Below are 15,334 nucleotides of genomic sequence, written 5' to 3'. Positions count from 1 at the left end.
TGTTTGATTACAATATAAAGGATGACAACGTAAAGCATAATCTGAAGTATTATGCTTTATATGGACCTAAATTCGACATTTTCTTCCTTCTAACACTATCGTGATGGATATTCAGCCTTGCAGAAAAACACAAGCCTTAAATAAATTAGTAGTAGCCACATACGCTTCTCGGAATTGCATGATGATTTCACACAAGTGGGAAGTTTCACAAAGAAATGGAAAAATAACTTTAGTTTCTTGATCCCAGGATCAACAGCAAGGCTATAATGATTGTGTGCAGGGCAAGATGAAGAAAAGCAGGACCCCCTCCTCCAGGAGAGCTGAAATCCAGCATCTATATCAATGCTACACCTCAGGCCAGGCGACTCTGCCTGCCTGCGTCCTCCTCAGGTTCCTCCACAAGGAGCAGATGGAGCTCACAGCAAATGGAGAGACAGCAGAGAGTCTGATTGATAGATATGAGATTGAAGAGACGGGTAAGTGAAGAGAGAGCTGTGTACCATGTCAGGCGGCTTGCTGCTCATTACTATGGTAAAAATTCTCTGTTCTTTAAGGACTAAGGCTTTGTCACGTAATGATGCTAATTTAGTTATAACAGAAGTTAAGACCTAAGCCCCAGTGGTGCCTGGCTGACAAAGTGATTTGCTGTAAGCCCAGAGGCAAGATGTTGAAATGACAGAAGGAAAATGGACGAGTCAGGCATGTCAGTTGACTAGTAGACCAGATGTTGTCTAGGGCCCAGTGTACTACTGGCTAATTCTCAGCATCACAAACAGCTAAACAGGGCAAACAACAACTAGTCTGTGCTGCAGCTCAACTGAAGACCTCTTTATAGTGGGCTACAGTCTTTGAGTAAGACAGAGTTTTAAGCAGCAGTTTTTAGCTTTTGTAGCACTTGCACCATAATGTGCATACTGTATATTTCTTTCAGTAAATAACTTACCTGAATACAGAGGAGGTGCAGAGTTAACATTTGGTGTCGAGGCTCTGACCTCCAAGCCCAGCTGAGAACAGAGATTAGACGGCAGAAAAGGCGCAGGTTAAACTCATTTTGGTAATGATGGCTCAGTAAGCCATGACAGTGAGCCAGCATGCACAAAACCAGGACCCTGGAACTAGTTCACCTAAATGGAATGCAGTTGTTTTTAATTGTTGTTTAATTAATTCATATTTAATTCTGTCCTCTAGTTCGTATGTACGCAAGTGTACACTTTGTGTTTTTGACACTTTCATTTTGACTCAACATTTCACTGAAGTTGTGTCCGTCGAAACAGCTGAAATCATAATCCATTAACAAATAATAATAGTAACTGAGTAACCTAGCCAGCTACATTTTGTTGGAGCTAGTTTTTGGCTACTCTTGTGGCATGGCTCTGGAGATCGGTCTGTTAGTCAGTCCTTCACTTCGTTCAAGACTGAAATATCTCAACAACTATTGGACTCGTTGCCACAAAGCTTTGTACAGCAATTCATGGCGCCCAAAGGATGAATTCTAATGACTCTGGTGATCCCCTGACTTTTCATGTAGCACCACAATCAGGTCGGTCAGGTTTATGACCAAATAGGCCGAGGCTACCTGCAAAACTAATGACATCCCTATCAGCCTCAGATGGTGAACATGGTAAACATCATACCTGCTAAACATATTAGCGTTAGCGTGTTAGCATTGTCATTGTGTCATTGGTGACATCAGCATTTAGCTCAGAGCATCACGGTGTGCTGCCTAAATACAGCCTCAGAGAGCTGCTAGCATGCCTTAGTCCTGATATTCATTTGATTTGTTTTAATATTTTAACACTAGGAACAGAACTTTTGCTTGAGCTGGCTAGTGTCGTCCTCTTTTAAAACGTCTTTTTTTCTTTGCTGCTTGGTTGAAGAACTGATGTTGATTTTGACTGTCACTGAAAGAGTGTTACTCCGCTCCTTCCTCCTCTTCCAGCCAGAGGAAGCAGGTCCATGACGTTCGAAGGATTCCTCAGGTACATGGAGTCCAAAGACTGCTGCGTGATCGACCAGACCCACACATCTGTGTACCAAGACATGGACCAGCCTCTCACCAGTTATTTCATCTCCTCATCTCACAACACCTACCTGACTGGAGATCAGCTAGTAGGAAAGAGTCATCTGGATGCCTATGTTTGGTAGGCTAGTAAAGTGTGTACACACTTCAGAAACTACTATAAATGGACACAGGTTAAATCATATTTGTAAATTAGCCAACATCAACTCATCTACCAAATCCAGTACATTATATTAATCTGATATAGTGATGATATAGTCAATTTAAACACCATTTGGCTCTGATACAAATCTTAAATGTCCCTCAATACACTATTATCTTCTCTCTAAAGGCTCTCCTTCAGACCTACATGTGTGCTATCTGGATACTCTCTTTTTCCTCTCATTTCATTGACCTACTCATGTGCTGAGGCAGACAGTGAAATTTCTGTGGTCCCTTTATGGGGTAATGGAGGTGATTACAAAAGGGGCTGATGGCAGCAGAAGTGCTGTATTTATGGTTCCTGTGAAAGTGCTGAGCGCCCTGGTCGGCTGGTAGAGTGGAACCCTCCAGACCAGCGGCCTGGAAGCTCTGGTTTACTTAGATAATGAAAGAATCATCTGGAGAGGAGAACAGGAGTAGAGGGTGGCTTTTTTAGAAATCCCACTACCTCACAGGTGGGCAAGTGAAGAAAAGAAAATGACCACATTTATTTGTTGGGGGAAGAAATACAAGATTCACAAGAGCCTATATGTTGTGAAGCGATGCAGTTGACTTATTATGATTTATCACTGACACTTTTAGTTGTATACGATTAAAATGTTTCAGCTTTAAAAATACTTTCATGGGAACTTAACTGTGTTTTAGTGCAAATAATGAACAGCACATTGCTCGCTTGGAAAAAACAGTGAAATTGGGAAATCTATGTATTTACTTTCTTTCTGAGAGTCAGGTGAAAAGATTGCACAAACAAAAAGTGTTTATGGTAAACTAAGATTTAAATGTCACTGATAAATTTTGTTACAATTAAACACAAAAATATAATTAAAAAGAAACCAAACAGCCGAAATATAATAATAAAAAAAGGAACTAGATAAAAATGAGCCTACCAGATCATGTGCTGTAGATCCTCCAGTCATCCAATCTCTATCATACTACTTTTCATTCACAATAGCAGTGGGGTTACAAAGCAACTCTGCAATGCACAACTTAGAGCAAGATAATCATCATGACATTTCTGTGATTAGAGATAAAAACATATGAGAACTGAGGTGAAAGAACAACATGCATGGACTCCAACTGAAGAAACACGGCAGGCGGATGTTGCCATCATTTAAATGTAAAACATTTCCCAAAAAGGAGAACCCTTCCAGAGTTAAAATGTCTGGACTAAATGGGTGATACAACTTTGCATCAGGGTTGCAAGAAAAATCTATCATTTACCCCACCCCTGCTGTGAAAGTGATTCTTGCCCACTACCAACAGAAAGCAATATCTTACAACACCAAGACACATTCTGACCATATTTTTTAAGATTAAGAAAAGCACAGAAATGGAAATGTAACATCCCTGTTTTCTGGTGTTCAATGAGGAGCAGATCCAGATCCTCTCAGGTAGAAGAAGCTGTTGAAATAAATCATTAGATTGCAATGTGCACATTATTCACATCTATTGATATACAGTCATTTGTCATATGTATGGAAATGGTTATGATGGCTTGACTTGTGAGAACCTGATCTGAACTTGTTCATGGGAAGGAAATAGTTTGTGCCTCAACTCGTCATTTCTAATTTCTGACACAGAACATTATAAGTGCTTATCATAGCCTTGCCACGGCTCAGTGTGTGTGTGTGTGTGTGTGTGTGTGTGTTTGTGTGCATGTGTCTCCGTATGTTTGCGTGTGTGTTTGTGTGCATGTGTGTGGCATAGTGCTCTGAGGAAAGGCTGTCGCTGTCTGGAGATTGACTGCTGGGATGGGCCCGATATGGAGCCTGTAGTCTACCATGGCTACACCCTGACCACCAAGATACTCTTTAAGGACGTCGTCACCACTGTGGAGCAACATGCCTTCGAGGTAACAGCATATAGTATGTTACATGCCACATATTGTGGAGAGGTGCCCCAGGCATCTAACTCAGTGTTCACTCCTACCTCTGTAGGCTCCAGGATTCCCTACTTAGCTGCATTTGCTCTAATTAATAGCATCTCTGATAGCAATGCTTTGCTTGCAAGTTGTCTTTGATTCAGGCGGTTCAGGCCGTTCTTTGTGATGTGTCTGGAGAATTTAGAGCCCGCAGAGAGAGCAGCAGATCCAGGTTGATGCTAACTGATGGAAATAGGGGTTGAATCATGATTTTATGTTTTTTTTTTTTATGGGATTATTTCTTGACAGGTATCTGCTTACCCGGTTATCCTGTCATTAGAAAACCATTGCTCCCAGGAGCAGCAAGAGATCATGGCCCAGTACCTCATCTCTATCCTGGGGGACAAGCTGCTGAGAACTCCCTTGGATCACCCAACCACTGGGGACCTCCCAAGCCCAAATGTAAGACTCTTGACTTGACTATCTGAGTGGTAAATCAGAAGCAGAATCTGTGTTTAATGTTAATGCTGGTGCAGGCAGAAGGATGTGCGTGTTTGTATGTATAAATCCTCATCGTCCGTCATAGCCAAGCCAAACAAGGAGAAAATGAGACCTTTTTCGTCGTCACAGAGGGCCTCATTAGTCTCTTTCTGAGGCTTCCTGTGCCTCCCTCCTCCACTGGGACGCTGGGGTAGATGGACGTCTGCATTTTCAAGCCTCTTTAATCTCTCAGAGATTCACAAAATCTGATGTGGTTGATCCTGAGAAGCGTCCATCATTTTATGCGTGTTGAGGCACTTGAGCTGATTGATCATTTAGATTACCCTGTTTGGGCTCTGACTTCTCCTCTGAAAGCGTCTGCCTCAACCCATGACTGAGCGACCGGCCTGAAAGATGCTGGCAGTGTCACTCCAGTCTATTGAACAAGACGAGAAGGATGAAGGGTTTCTCTCTGAGAGTGGATGAATGTGCACTGTCTCGCCGGAGTTTCTTTGCTGCCTCTGACTTCTACTGCTTTGGAATTTATTGCAAAAAAATGAGTTGTGTTTTATCCTGAGTGTGCATATAAGATTTACTTCCCCATATTGTTTTTTATCTTTATGACTCAGGAAGTGGGGGCTTACATAGGAGCCTCGGCACTAATGGTTTCATCTTGACTATTAAATCTCCAGCAACTTGAGCGCTGAATCAGTGTTCATGACACAGTCACGCAGCTTCACACTCAAGCTACCATCTAATTATTAACCAATATGCAACACTCAGAAGTTATTATCATTATTCATTATCCTACACTCCACTCCAAAGGTGACCAAAGGTTTTAAATCTGTTTACCAAATCGTCAAAGTCACAGGAAGGATGGAAAGCCCAATTGTCTTCCCTCTATTTTTTCATTATGCAGTGTTATTGTATGATTAGAATTAAGCTATAGTTCACTAACAAGTTATTACTCTACTTTAGTCTATTTTTACCATAAACATGGGCAAAATTATCTTCAGGAAACCTCATATGATATATTTAGTTACATCAACATAAGCAAAGCCTCTGTTCTAGCTCTCCAGATGGTATCATTTCATGTAACAGTGATGAGAAATGAAAGAGCATAGTGCCAAAGGAAGAACTGAAGCTTATCATTTTCATATATGGACTCTTACAGGTTGTTAATGTTGGCAGATCTCTAAATATTTTGCATATTTTGGCTGTGCATACAGTATGTGAAGCTGACAGGATAACTTCCTACCGTGTGGCTTACCACAGAGCTGCTTCCAAGTCCAGACTATAATGTTTTTTTACTTTTACTCATCTGCATAAAGATGAGTAAAAGTAATGTAGCAGCAGATGTGTGATGAAGTGATTCTGTACACCTGCTGCTTTCTGCTTCTTTATATCCAACTTGGCTGTGTTTATGCACTGGTGTGGATGTGGCTATTGAGCGACTCTTTGAAGAATAGCATCATTTAGACAAATCAGAGCAGGTGTTTTGATGTTTGTGTCCTAAGTTTGAGGATGCAAGAGTTTGTTTGACTGATGCATCTATGAGATAGTTTATGAAGGGGGTGAATGTACGTATATGTGTATAGTTGAGGTACTTTTGCATTTATTCCTGTGTGAATTCATACTATATATGTTTTTGTGCTGATGCCAGGACCTCAAGTATAAGATCCTCATCAAGAATAAAAAGCTAAAGCCTCAGATTAAGACGGACGCAGCAGGGTCAGAGGCAGAGGAGAGTGTAGATGAGGGCGAGGATGAGGAGGATGATGAGGAGGAGGACGAGGATCATCAAAGCAAAGCAAAGTTCTGGTATCCCAGAAAGGCAGGGTCAAAGATAAAAGTAAGTCAGTAAGAGTTAAGAACAAAAAAAATAGAGACAGGAGAGTGAGGAGATACTGTGCAGATATAGCAAAATGTAACCAGTTAGATGATGAATTTGGTGAATGCTCTATTTGGTTGGTCTCCCTCTCTGCCCTAAATCTGATGAGGAGAAGAAGAAGGTGGTAGTGGCAGAGGCTTTATCTGACCTGGTCATATACACCAGGTCTGTCAAGTTCATCTGCTTCAGTCATTCCAAGGACAATCAGAACTACTATGAGAACACATCTGTGGCAGAGAAGAAAGCTCGCAAGCTCGCCAAGGCCTCAGGTAAAATGTTATTTATGGAGTAACTAAGGGAAGAGAAATGGGAAGCAATAAAGAATGTATAAAATAATAGCAAATATTACTAAATATCATTCTGATGAACCCAGCAGATTCACATGATTTATAATCATACTGAGCTCAAGCCCCTGTAGGTCCTCTTTGGACGGAAAATGCAATTACATCTGGAGCCATAAACCTCCATAATGGCAAGCATATTGAACATGACATAGATGACATAGGGGAGTACTTTTTAGGGAATAAAGCACAACAGCAGCACATCCCCTGAAATGTGCCTTATACTGTTGGGGAAGTGGAAAGAGCCCACAGAGGTTCAAATCAACTGATAATCAGTTAAGTTGTCATTGCGCTGCTGTGTGGCAGTATATTGGAGAAACAGAGTGATGTAGAGAAATTAAATCTGCTCCAGCTGAGGAGCATTGACACTCTCCAGACACACAGCTACATTATGAGCTGGTTGGCTTGGTTGGCAGGGACCATGAACAGTCTCCGCTATGCTGGAGCTGTAAAAACCTTGTAGTCTCTTGTCATCATCAAGCCCTGCAGGGAAACTATACAGCTATGATTCAATAACACACAGACTGAAGCTGCATGCCAGTTTTTTTTTTAGTTCATGTGGAATGAGGATAATTATACAGACATCAAAACCTGGTATTCAGGTATTCTATAAAGGTTTCCATTTGACATTAAGCTTCTCATTAAAGAGTGTGTGACAGAGGAGACATTTGACCTGCAAGTGTTGTGCGTCCTCCCTCTCAGGTGCAGATTTCGTTCAGCACAACCAGAAGTTCCTCAGCAGGATTTACCCAGCAGGCTCGAGGACGTCTTCATCCAACTACAACCCTCAGGAGTTTTGGAACGTCGGCTCGCAGCTCGGTGAGTCGGAGAGAGCGAGTACATGCCTGTCTAAAATAAGAGAAAGACCTCATGACGTGTTATGTGTGCAAAAGTTCGAACATATGCCTGCACACACACACACACACACACACACACACACACAAACACTGGATTTATTTATTTAGGCACAGGAATCTGAATTATATAAATTAGCAAACAATGCTGATTTTCACATCTTTTGTTGAACCTTATTATATACCAAATTTCCAAACTGGTAAGAATGAATGAAAATTGATATGGTTTATACATACAGTACAGTGCATGCAGTCTTATCTAATTTGCAGTAATGGAGGCATGAAGCTGTCTATTATTTGGACCATGTATCTAATAAATACAGGAATTGATATAAGATTTTACAAGCGAATAAATGAACACATCAATACGTTTATTAAATGATTGTGAATTAAATGTATTTATATCTAAATGAAAAATAAAAAAGTTACAGGATATATTCGTGAATTCTAAATATGTCAAGTTAAAAAGGGGTAATGACAATTCCCTGAAGATATTAATACTTTTTCGCCAACCATGGTTTCTATTTTGGTCGAGATTAAAACCCTGAAAACATCCATTCAAAAAAAGACATGAAAAGAGAATTTCTTTGATTCCTTTGCATCAGCAGTTTCAACTGGAATCAAAAAGTTCTCCACGCACACAGAACAACCACCACAAACCATTACAAGCTTTTTTCTCTTTTTTTTTTTACAAACGGAGAGAAATGCAGTCTGGAAACTAAGATTGTCCAACTTCAAAGTGAACAACCCGACCAAGTGTCCTGTTGATTAGCAGTGAAAAGAACATTTCATTCCAGTCACCAGCCTGACCACCTCATCTGTGTTTCCCCCGCAGCAAGTCCTCTCCCGGCCCTTATCACACCTTTTTAAATCGATTTGCGCCCTCCTTTTGTCTGGGTCACAGCTTATTTTATTAATTTTTTTTCGTGCAGTTATCACTTCTTTAGAGTCAAGCATGAGCATTGGGCTTGACTACAGTATATTTGACATACCTGTGCCTCCTGAGAGTAAAAAAGTCATTCATAAACTTTACAAAAATTAAAGTCACAAACCAAATCTGTGTGTCTCGGCCAGTTTTCCTGTCACTCTTTCTGTCTTTTCACATCCTTTTCATCACTCAGTCAGCCAGTCACTGATTCTGACATGAAGCCCTGCTGATGGCTGAGCAGACTGTCTATGTGCTTCGGTGGCAGCTGTGCAGATGGTGATCGGCACTTTTCACAGTTGCAGGAGACTGCAGTACAAAGCAGCAGCCTGGGTGGATCAATTACACTTAGATGAGCAGAACATTCACTGGGACCTTGTGACATACACAGGAAGAGTATATGAAAAATGCAGAAGGATGCGCTGCAATGTGTGAAGGACAAAATTAAAAGCATATTTATGTATATTATTGCAGACTCACCGGTCCAACCCCGCAGAGACATAGCTCAAACCTGTCAGCAGGATTACATCTGCTGCTTTCTGAAATGTGTAGTCACTGATGACACTGAAGATATGGTGTATGCAGCACACATGCCAACACAGAGCTCTGTGCTGCAGAAAACCCACCACAGATGCACTTATTGCACAGTTGGTGATTTTGAATGTGTCCCTGATGCAATGTACGCTATTGTTGCGGAAACATTTCAAGTCATTGTATAATTTAGCTCCCTCCTGCAGAATGAACAAGAACCTTAGAAAACCGAAGGTATTCAGGAGATCATCTCATGCTGCTCGTTTTATTTTAACAAGCTTTAGGCATTCTCAATTTTCTTCCTATATATTTTGTTTTTGCCTCTGCTCTGTGACTCCTCATTTTCATTGTTCCAACATTGTCCCTTGGTGTTTTGCAGTGGCTCTCAATTTCCAGTCTCTGGGCTTACCTATGGACCTTAATGATGGCCGTTTCCAGGACAACGGGGGATGTGGATACGTCCTGAAGCCGGCGGTGCTCATGTCCAGTCAGAGGAGCTTTGATCCCGGCTGCAGCCAGCATCGGCTCAAACCCACACACCTGCTGCTCAAGGTACAGCTATGGAGCACTGAACGCTGTATAATCCACTCGGGGTGGATTTATGGATTAAGGTGTAATGTTGCAGGACTGTGTGTGTGCTTTACGTGCATGTATGTGTGTGTCTATGCCTCACAATCTAGGGATTGTGTAGCAGAGCCCATCTTACTCTTTACCTCCAGATAAATGCCTTCATGCCGGATGCTGTGAACCAACAATGATGTAAAACTCCCTGCGAGTGTCTCCATTTAATTAGATTATCTCCCTCAGAAAATAAAGTGAAAGGAGAGAGAGGGGCGATCTAATGCAATTAGACCCGGGGTCCAATTAATAAATCATCCCTTTTCTGTTATTTTAAGCATCTTAGGGGACAGTAATAGCAGCTTTTGTAATGTACTGTATCTACGCCACATGACAAAGAGGGAATGAAGCGGTGGAGAACACAGTCATGTTAAGTCACATCTCTTTAGTGTGCCATAAGGACGACGGTCGCACACTAACTCTTTTAAGTCCAATTACAGAGATACAACAGTTTGCTCTTCTGTGTAGAACATAATGGTGGGACTCTGCCAAAGACAATATGTGGAATTGACTGGGATCACATGGGACTCATACTGACTCGCTGCAGAAGAGGTAGACGAGGGAACATCATAGTTACTCTGCTGGAATGAGTCTGATCTTAGCTCACCCAAATTACAATAACTGACCTTTAAACTGACTGCAAATCAGTCTCTGTGTGTTTATATTTTTCAACCAGATCCAGTCGAGAATCTGGGACTATTTCCTCAGCTGACTTAGCCCAGTCAATATATTAGCTGTTCTCAATGTAACCAGTTACACCAGTTAAAGGATGCACATCAGGCTCTTTATCAGTACCTCTACTATAATTCTTGGTAATGATGTTGTCTGAGGAAGAAAATAAGTCATGATGTATAGACGCTCACAAGTTAAACAAAGACATATCAGACATAGTCTCCTAATGGAGTATGCACACACGTTGTACATCTTCCCAGCGCAGCGCATGAAATATAAATGTGGTGTGCTCTGTTTTTGGATGCCCTGGGAAAAAACTTCACCTTTATTTATTCACATCATCATTCTGTATAATTTGATCACTTCAGGGAAAATCCTGCAAGCTTGACTCAGCTCTCAACTCAGTGGGAATCAGAGTCATGAGTAGAATTCAGTGTTGTAACTTAGGAAGGGTCGGGTTTTCAATCTTTTAAACAGTAAATTATTCATCTGCTCAGGAAAACAATATTTCCCCTCGAGCTTTCGTGAGTCTGTTTAGCATAAAACTGTCAACTATAAACAATGGTCTGTTCTTCAATAGCAAATCTTTATGAAACGATAACTCCAAACTGCTATCTATACACTCACAAGTATGGACCATTGTATCTGCAAATGAGCATAATGCAGGCCGTTTTGCAGCATGACTTTAGGAGAAGAAAGGGACTGTAATTTTGGGCCGGACACCGTAAAGCTCCATCAGTGCCAAGCGGGGCATGTCGTGATAAGTACATGCAGGTTTGTCTTTGATCAGAGCCGGGTAAGGGGAGGCTCAGTGTGAGAGGACTGCAGATAAGCCTGCCTCTCTCCAGACAAGTGTAATTACAGACCTCTCCCCTTCTCTTCTTCTCTCTACTCTTACTGGCTCTCCTGTTTTCTCTTCTCTTTTATAGTTACTGTTTATCCCTGATAACGATTACATTCTCTTACACCCCCTTTGTGACCACTGCATCTGTGTGTGTCTATCTACAGGTAATCAATGGGTCCAACCTACCTGTTCCCAGGAGTGGCAAAGCCCTGGACCCCTTTGTCAGAGTGGAGATTCATGGGATTGCATCTGACTCGCGCAGAAAAAACACACATACTGTCAAAAACAACTGTAAGTGCTGCAAGACAAAACTGTTCGTGGCTTTGTCAAGTTAAGACACAGCTTGACTGGCTCAGCTTTAATTTGACAGACTTGGCTTTACTTTTATCAATGAAAGATGTATTTTGTCAGACTTAAATCAGCATCGCAACTCAGCTCAAAGTCTTTAACTTTTAAACTTTTCTGGAAATTAAGAATTTGGACCTTGTGACAGTTCCTGCCATTAAAAATGTTGCTGTTGTGGTGATGCTGTAGAGCAATGACTTAAATGCATGAATATTGGAACAGTAAGAGTCAAAAATCCAGACTAAGAGGCAGTACTACTACTACTTTGGACTTAAAGTCAGGGGATCACCAAAGTCAGTGAGAATCATCTTCCGAAAGCTATGAACATCTGTACCAAATTTCATGGCAATCCATCCATCCTGGACCAAAAGGTGGACTGACTGACCAACAGGTAGACATAGCCACCCGCCTCTGGTTTTATACTAACAAATGCAGATAGAAATACAAATGGCATCTGAGAACATGCCGAGCACCTGCACACTGTAAAGCAATGTAAACCCTGCAGTGAAAACACGGAAACCACCTAAACTGTGTTCTAGGGAGTTTTCTATGAGCAGTATTTCTGTTGGTTCCTGTTTTTTTCCTTTCCTTTTAAATCTATTTCCCAGTAAGCTGCTGTCGGGCTTCTGATGAGAAATGTGCTGATGAGTTTCTTCAAAATGTAGAGGTGTGAAGAGAGGTCTGTCATGCACTATTGCTATGGCTGTAAAGATGGAGCTGACAGTCACTGCACACAGGATGAAGTGCTCCAGTGACTTTTAGCATCCTCATACATACACAGATTTATTTGTGCTCAGTATCACGGTACCATATCACCAATATTTATAATCAGAATCAGAATCAGAAATACTTTATTGATCCCCGAGGGGAAATTATACAGTACCGGTGCTCCCATTCAAGAGTAGAAAGTAGCATAAATTTAGAAATAAAAGTATGTATAAAAATATAAAAAATAAGAAATAGAAAATAAAAAATTTACACATTTCCAAAATTAAGTGAAAAATTAAGTAAAAAATATATACAATAGCAATGTATATGTATGTATGAATATATATGTATGTATTGCACTATTGTGTATGAATATATATGTATTGCACTGACATTTAAAGAATAAATAATAATGAGGTAGTATATGTAGAAGCAGGTCCAGATTTCCAGTCTGTTTATTGAGTGTTTGACACTCTGAAATGCCTATTTGGGTCTTAAATTCACTGCCCATAACTGCCATCAGACTTTCAAGGGTCAGTGTTAATCCTACAGCTGTCAATGTTTTTGACAGACTTCTCATATTTCAGCTGGTGTTCACCACAGGACATACACATTGGATTTGAAGCTTTTGTTTTTAAAAATGAACTTACTATCAAGACGTAACATTGATGGGATACAACTCTGCATTGCTGCTGCCGAGATGAGACAAAGAGGGAGGGAGAAGGATAGAGAGAGAGAGAGAGAGAGAGAGAGAGAGAGAGAGGGTGGGAGAGATAGCAAGAGTCCTGGAGGGCGCAGAGCACTTATGCATGGGCATAAATCACAAAATCGTTTCACACTATGAAACAGATAAGGTCAGCGGTGAATGCAAATGAAAGTGGTTTCAGATTAAAGCTTGGATGCAACAGAGGAGAAAAATGTTTGAATCAGAAATAGATTGAGAATTGCAGCAGAGATGACTCATTAGTTATCTACATGTGCTCTCCTCATTTGTCACCAAGCAAGTAACACTTGTCATGTATCGTCATCATGATAGGGACGCTATTGTGGGTCTGACAAATATTTATTTACTCTATAGATGGCAAAGTCAGTTGTCTGTCAGTTCGCCACTTTGGTCCAGACTGAAACATCTCAAAAAGTGATTAAGACGCATTGCATTTTGCTGTAATTGAACCATGATGTATGCAAATAAATTGATAGACTGAGTGAGATTCAATTGTGACATTCGGTGCCCTACAGGCTAAATTGTAAAACTTTTGTTGACAATGACAATCCCATCAGCCACAGTTGTAGTTTGTGTTTAGTGCTAATTAGCATATGTTCGCATGCTAACATGCTAAACTAAGATGGTGAACATGGTAAACATTACACTTGGTAAACATCAGCATGGTGGCTTCGTCATCGTGAGCATGTGGCTCAAAGCACTTAGTACAGCCTCACATAGCAGCTAGCAAGGCTGTGGACTATAAGCTGAATAAATGAATGAATCCATTTTTCACAGCAGAACCTCTCTATTATCTAGAGATTATATTATAGTCTTACTCTGGTGATGGTAACTCTACTCCTCCTGTATGTCCTCTGCTGGGAGGGTCTGTGTCTAAACAAGAGCTTCAGCTGTGAGAGCCTCATCAGCAACATCTTGCATATCACTTGTCAAAACAAGTGCTTGCAGAAAGGCTTTTGTTTAACTTTTAGCTTTACAATAATGTAACTTTGTGTAATATTTTAAACCTGCAATAACAGATTTTTTTGGCCCCTAGGGGGCAGCAGAAACGAGTTGCAAACACATCACAGACATTGTCACCATGTAATTGTTGTTGACATGGTGAACAGTTGCCTTTTTACACATTCACATGACACGGAGCGACATTAGCATTCATTTGGAGTTGTGTTCTGGCTACCAGGAGAATGTAAGTCCAATATTTGCTCTCTTTTAACTCTGCTTTTGGTCTCTACCCACTCCTGAGAAAATGATCTGGCTCCTTCATCGTCTAGTTGCTAACTTTATCTGTCTGAAGTTTGGTGCTGACCAGGCAATGTACAGTGAGTATTAAGCTTTGTATTAAAAAAAAATTGAGAGCTGTGAGAGTGAACCAAAACAGTAAAGTTGTGGGTTGTAAAACCAAAACAATGAGTTAAAAGACGTACCTCCGTAGAGCTGATGGGAACTACAGAGTCTGGTGATAATTTTCTGTGGTTTCATCACGAGTGACACCTTCCACATTACACATAGCAATTTGACCCATTGTTTTTATAAAAAATTTATTTTAGCGGCTTTAACTAAACGTATTGATGCTTCTAATGAACTGGTTCATTCTGATTACCATTACAGCTCTGAGTCCTCACTGGGATACTGACATGAACTTCAGCATCAGCGTCCCCGAGCTCTGCCTCATCCGCTTCTGTGTCCGAGACCAGACCGGCATTCTCAGCAGTGATTTTGTGGGCCAGTACACTCTGCCCTTCACCAGCCTGAAGAAAGGTGAGCCACAGAGGCAGAAGGAGCGAGAGGAGGTGGGGGGTTGGGAGTCAGATAAAGAGCTAAATTACATCAGGTGACATTGTGGGACCATCATTGTATTTCCCTTCAGTTACAGCGTCAGCATTACTGAAGATTGGTGTCTGCTCTCTGGGGTTTTTATAGAAATGCTTCCGCATATCTATATGATGCTCATGTTTTTAGCAACTATACATACATTTCTTTTCACAGCCCCCTTCCTTCTCCACCTCCAGGCTACCGCTGGGTGCCTCTCCGGTCCCGAGACGGATGCAGCCTGGATCCAGCCTCCCTCTTCGTCTTTGTTTGGTATTCCTAAAAACAGCTCTCCATATCAGACTCACACACACACACACACGCCTCGCCAACAGATAGAGAAGCGTGGCTGATGCGGCAACAACAACAACAACAAAAAAAATATATAAATAAATCAAAAGCACCATTTCCTCAGATATAAATACCAGTTTTATTGTCAGAAAATAGACGTGCTTTTTCTTTACTGCCTGCTCGGTGTGCTGCAGAGGAAAAGACCAGAAAGGCTGAAAA

General features: G+C 41.1%; 1 protein-coding gene across 1 annotated transcript; it reads left to right on the top strand.

Annotated features, from left to right (window-relative positions):
* Positions 1-286: 286 nt before the first annotated feature.
* LOC139286884 (1-phosphatidylinositol 4,5-bisphosphate phosphodiesterase zeta-1-like) lies at positions 287-15,107 on the top strand. Its single transcript, XM_070907819.1, has 11 exons — positions 287-476; positions 1,940-2,141; positions 3,929-4,073; positions 4,392-4,544; positions 6,226-6,414; positions 6,566-6,722; positions 7,497-7,613; positions 9,484-9,656; positions 11,403-11,529; positions 14,624-14,773; positions 15,025-15,107. Exons 1-11 carry the CDS (start codon positions 287-289, stop codon positions 15,105-15,107), a joined length of 1,686 nt encoding a protein of 561 aa, XP_070763920.1.
* Positions 15,108-15,334: the final 227 nt, after the last annotated feature.

Source organism: Enoplosus armatus, chromosome 6 (genome assembly GCF_043641665.1).
Source record: "Enoplosus armatus isolate fEnoArm2 chromosome 6, fEnoArm2.hap1, whole genome shotgun sequence".
NCBI lineage: Eukaryota > Metazoa > Chordata > Actinopteri > Centrarchiformes > Enoplosidae > Enoplosus > Enoplosus armatus.
Note: the sequence above shows the minus strand (reverse complement) of the source record. Positions and strands in the feature narration are given on the sequence as shown.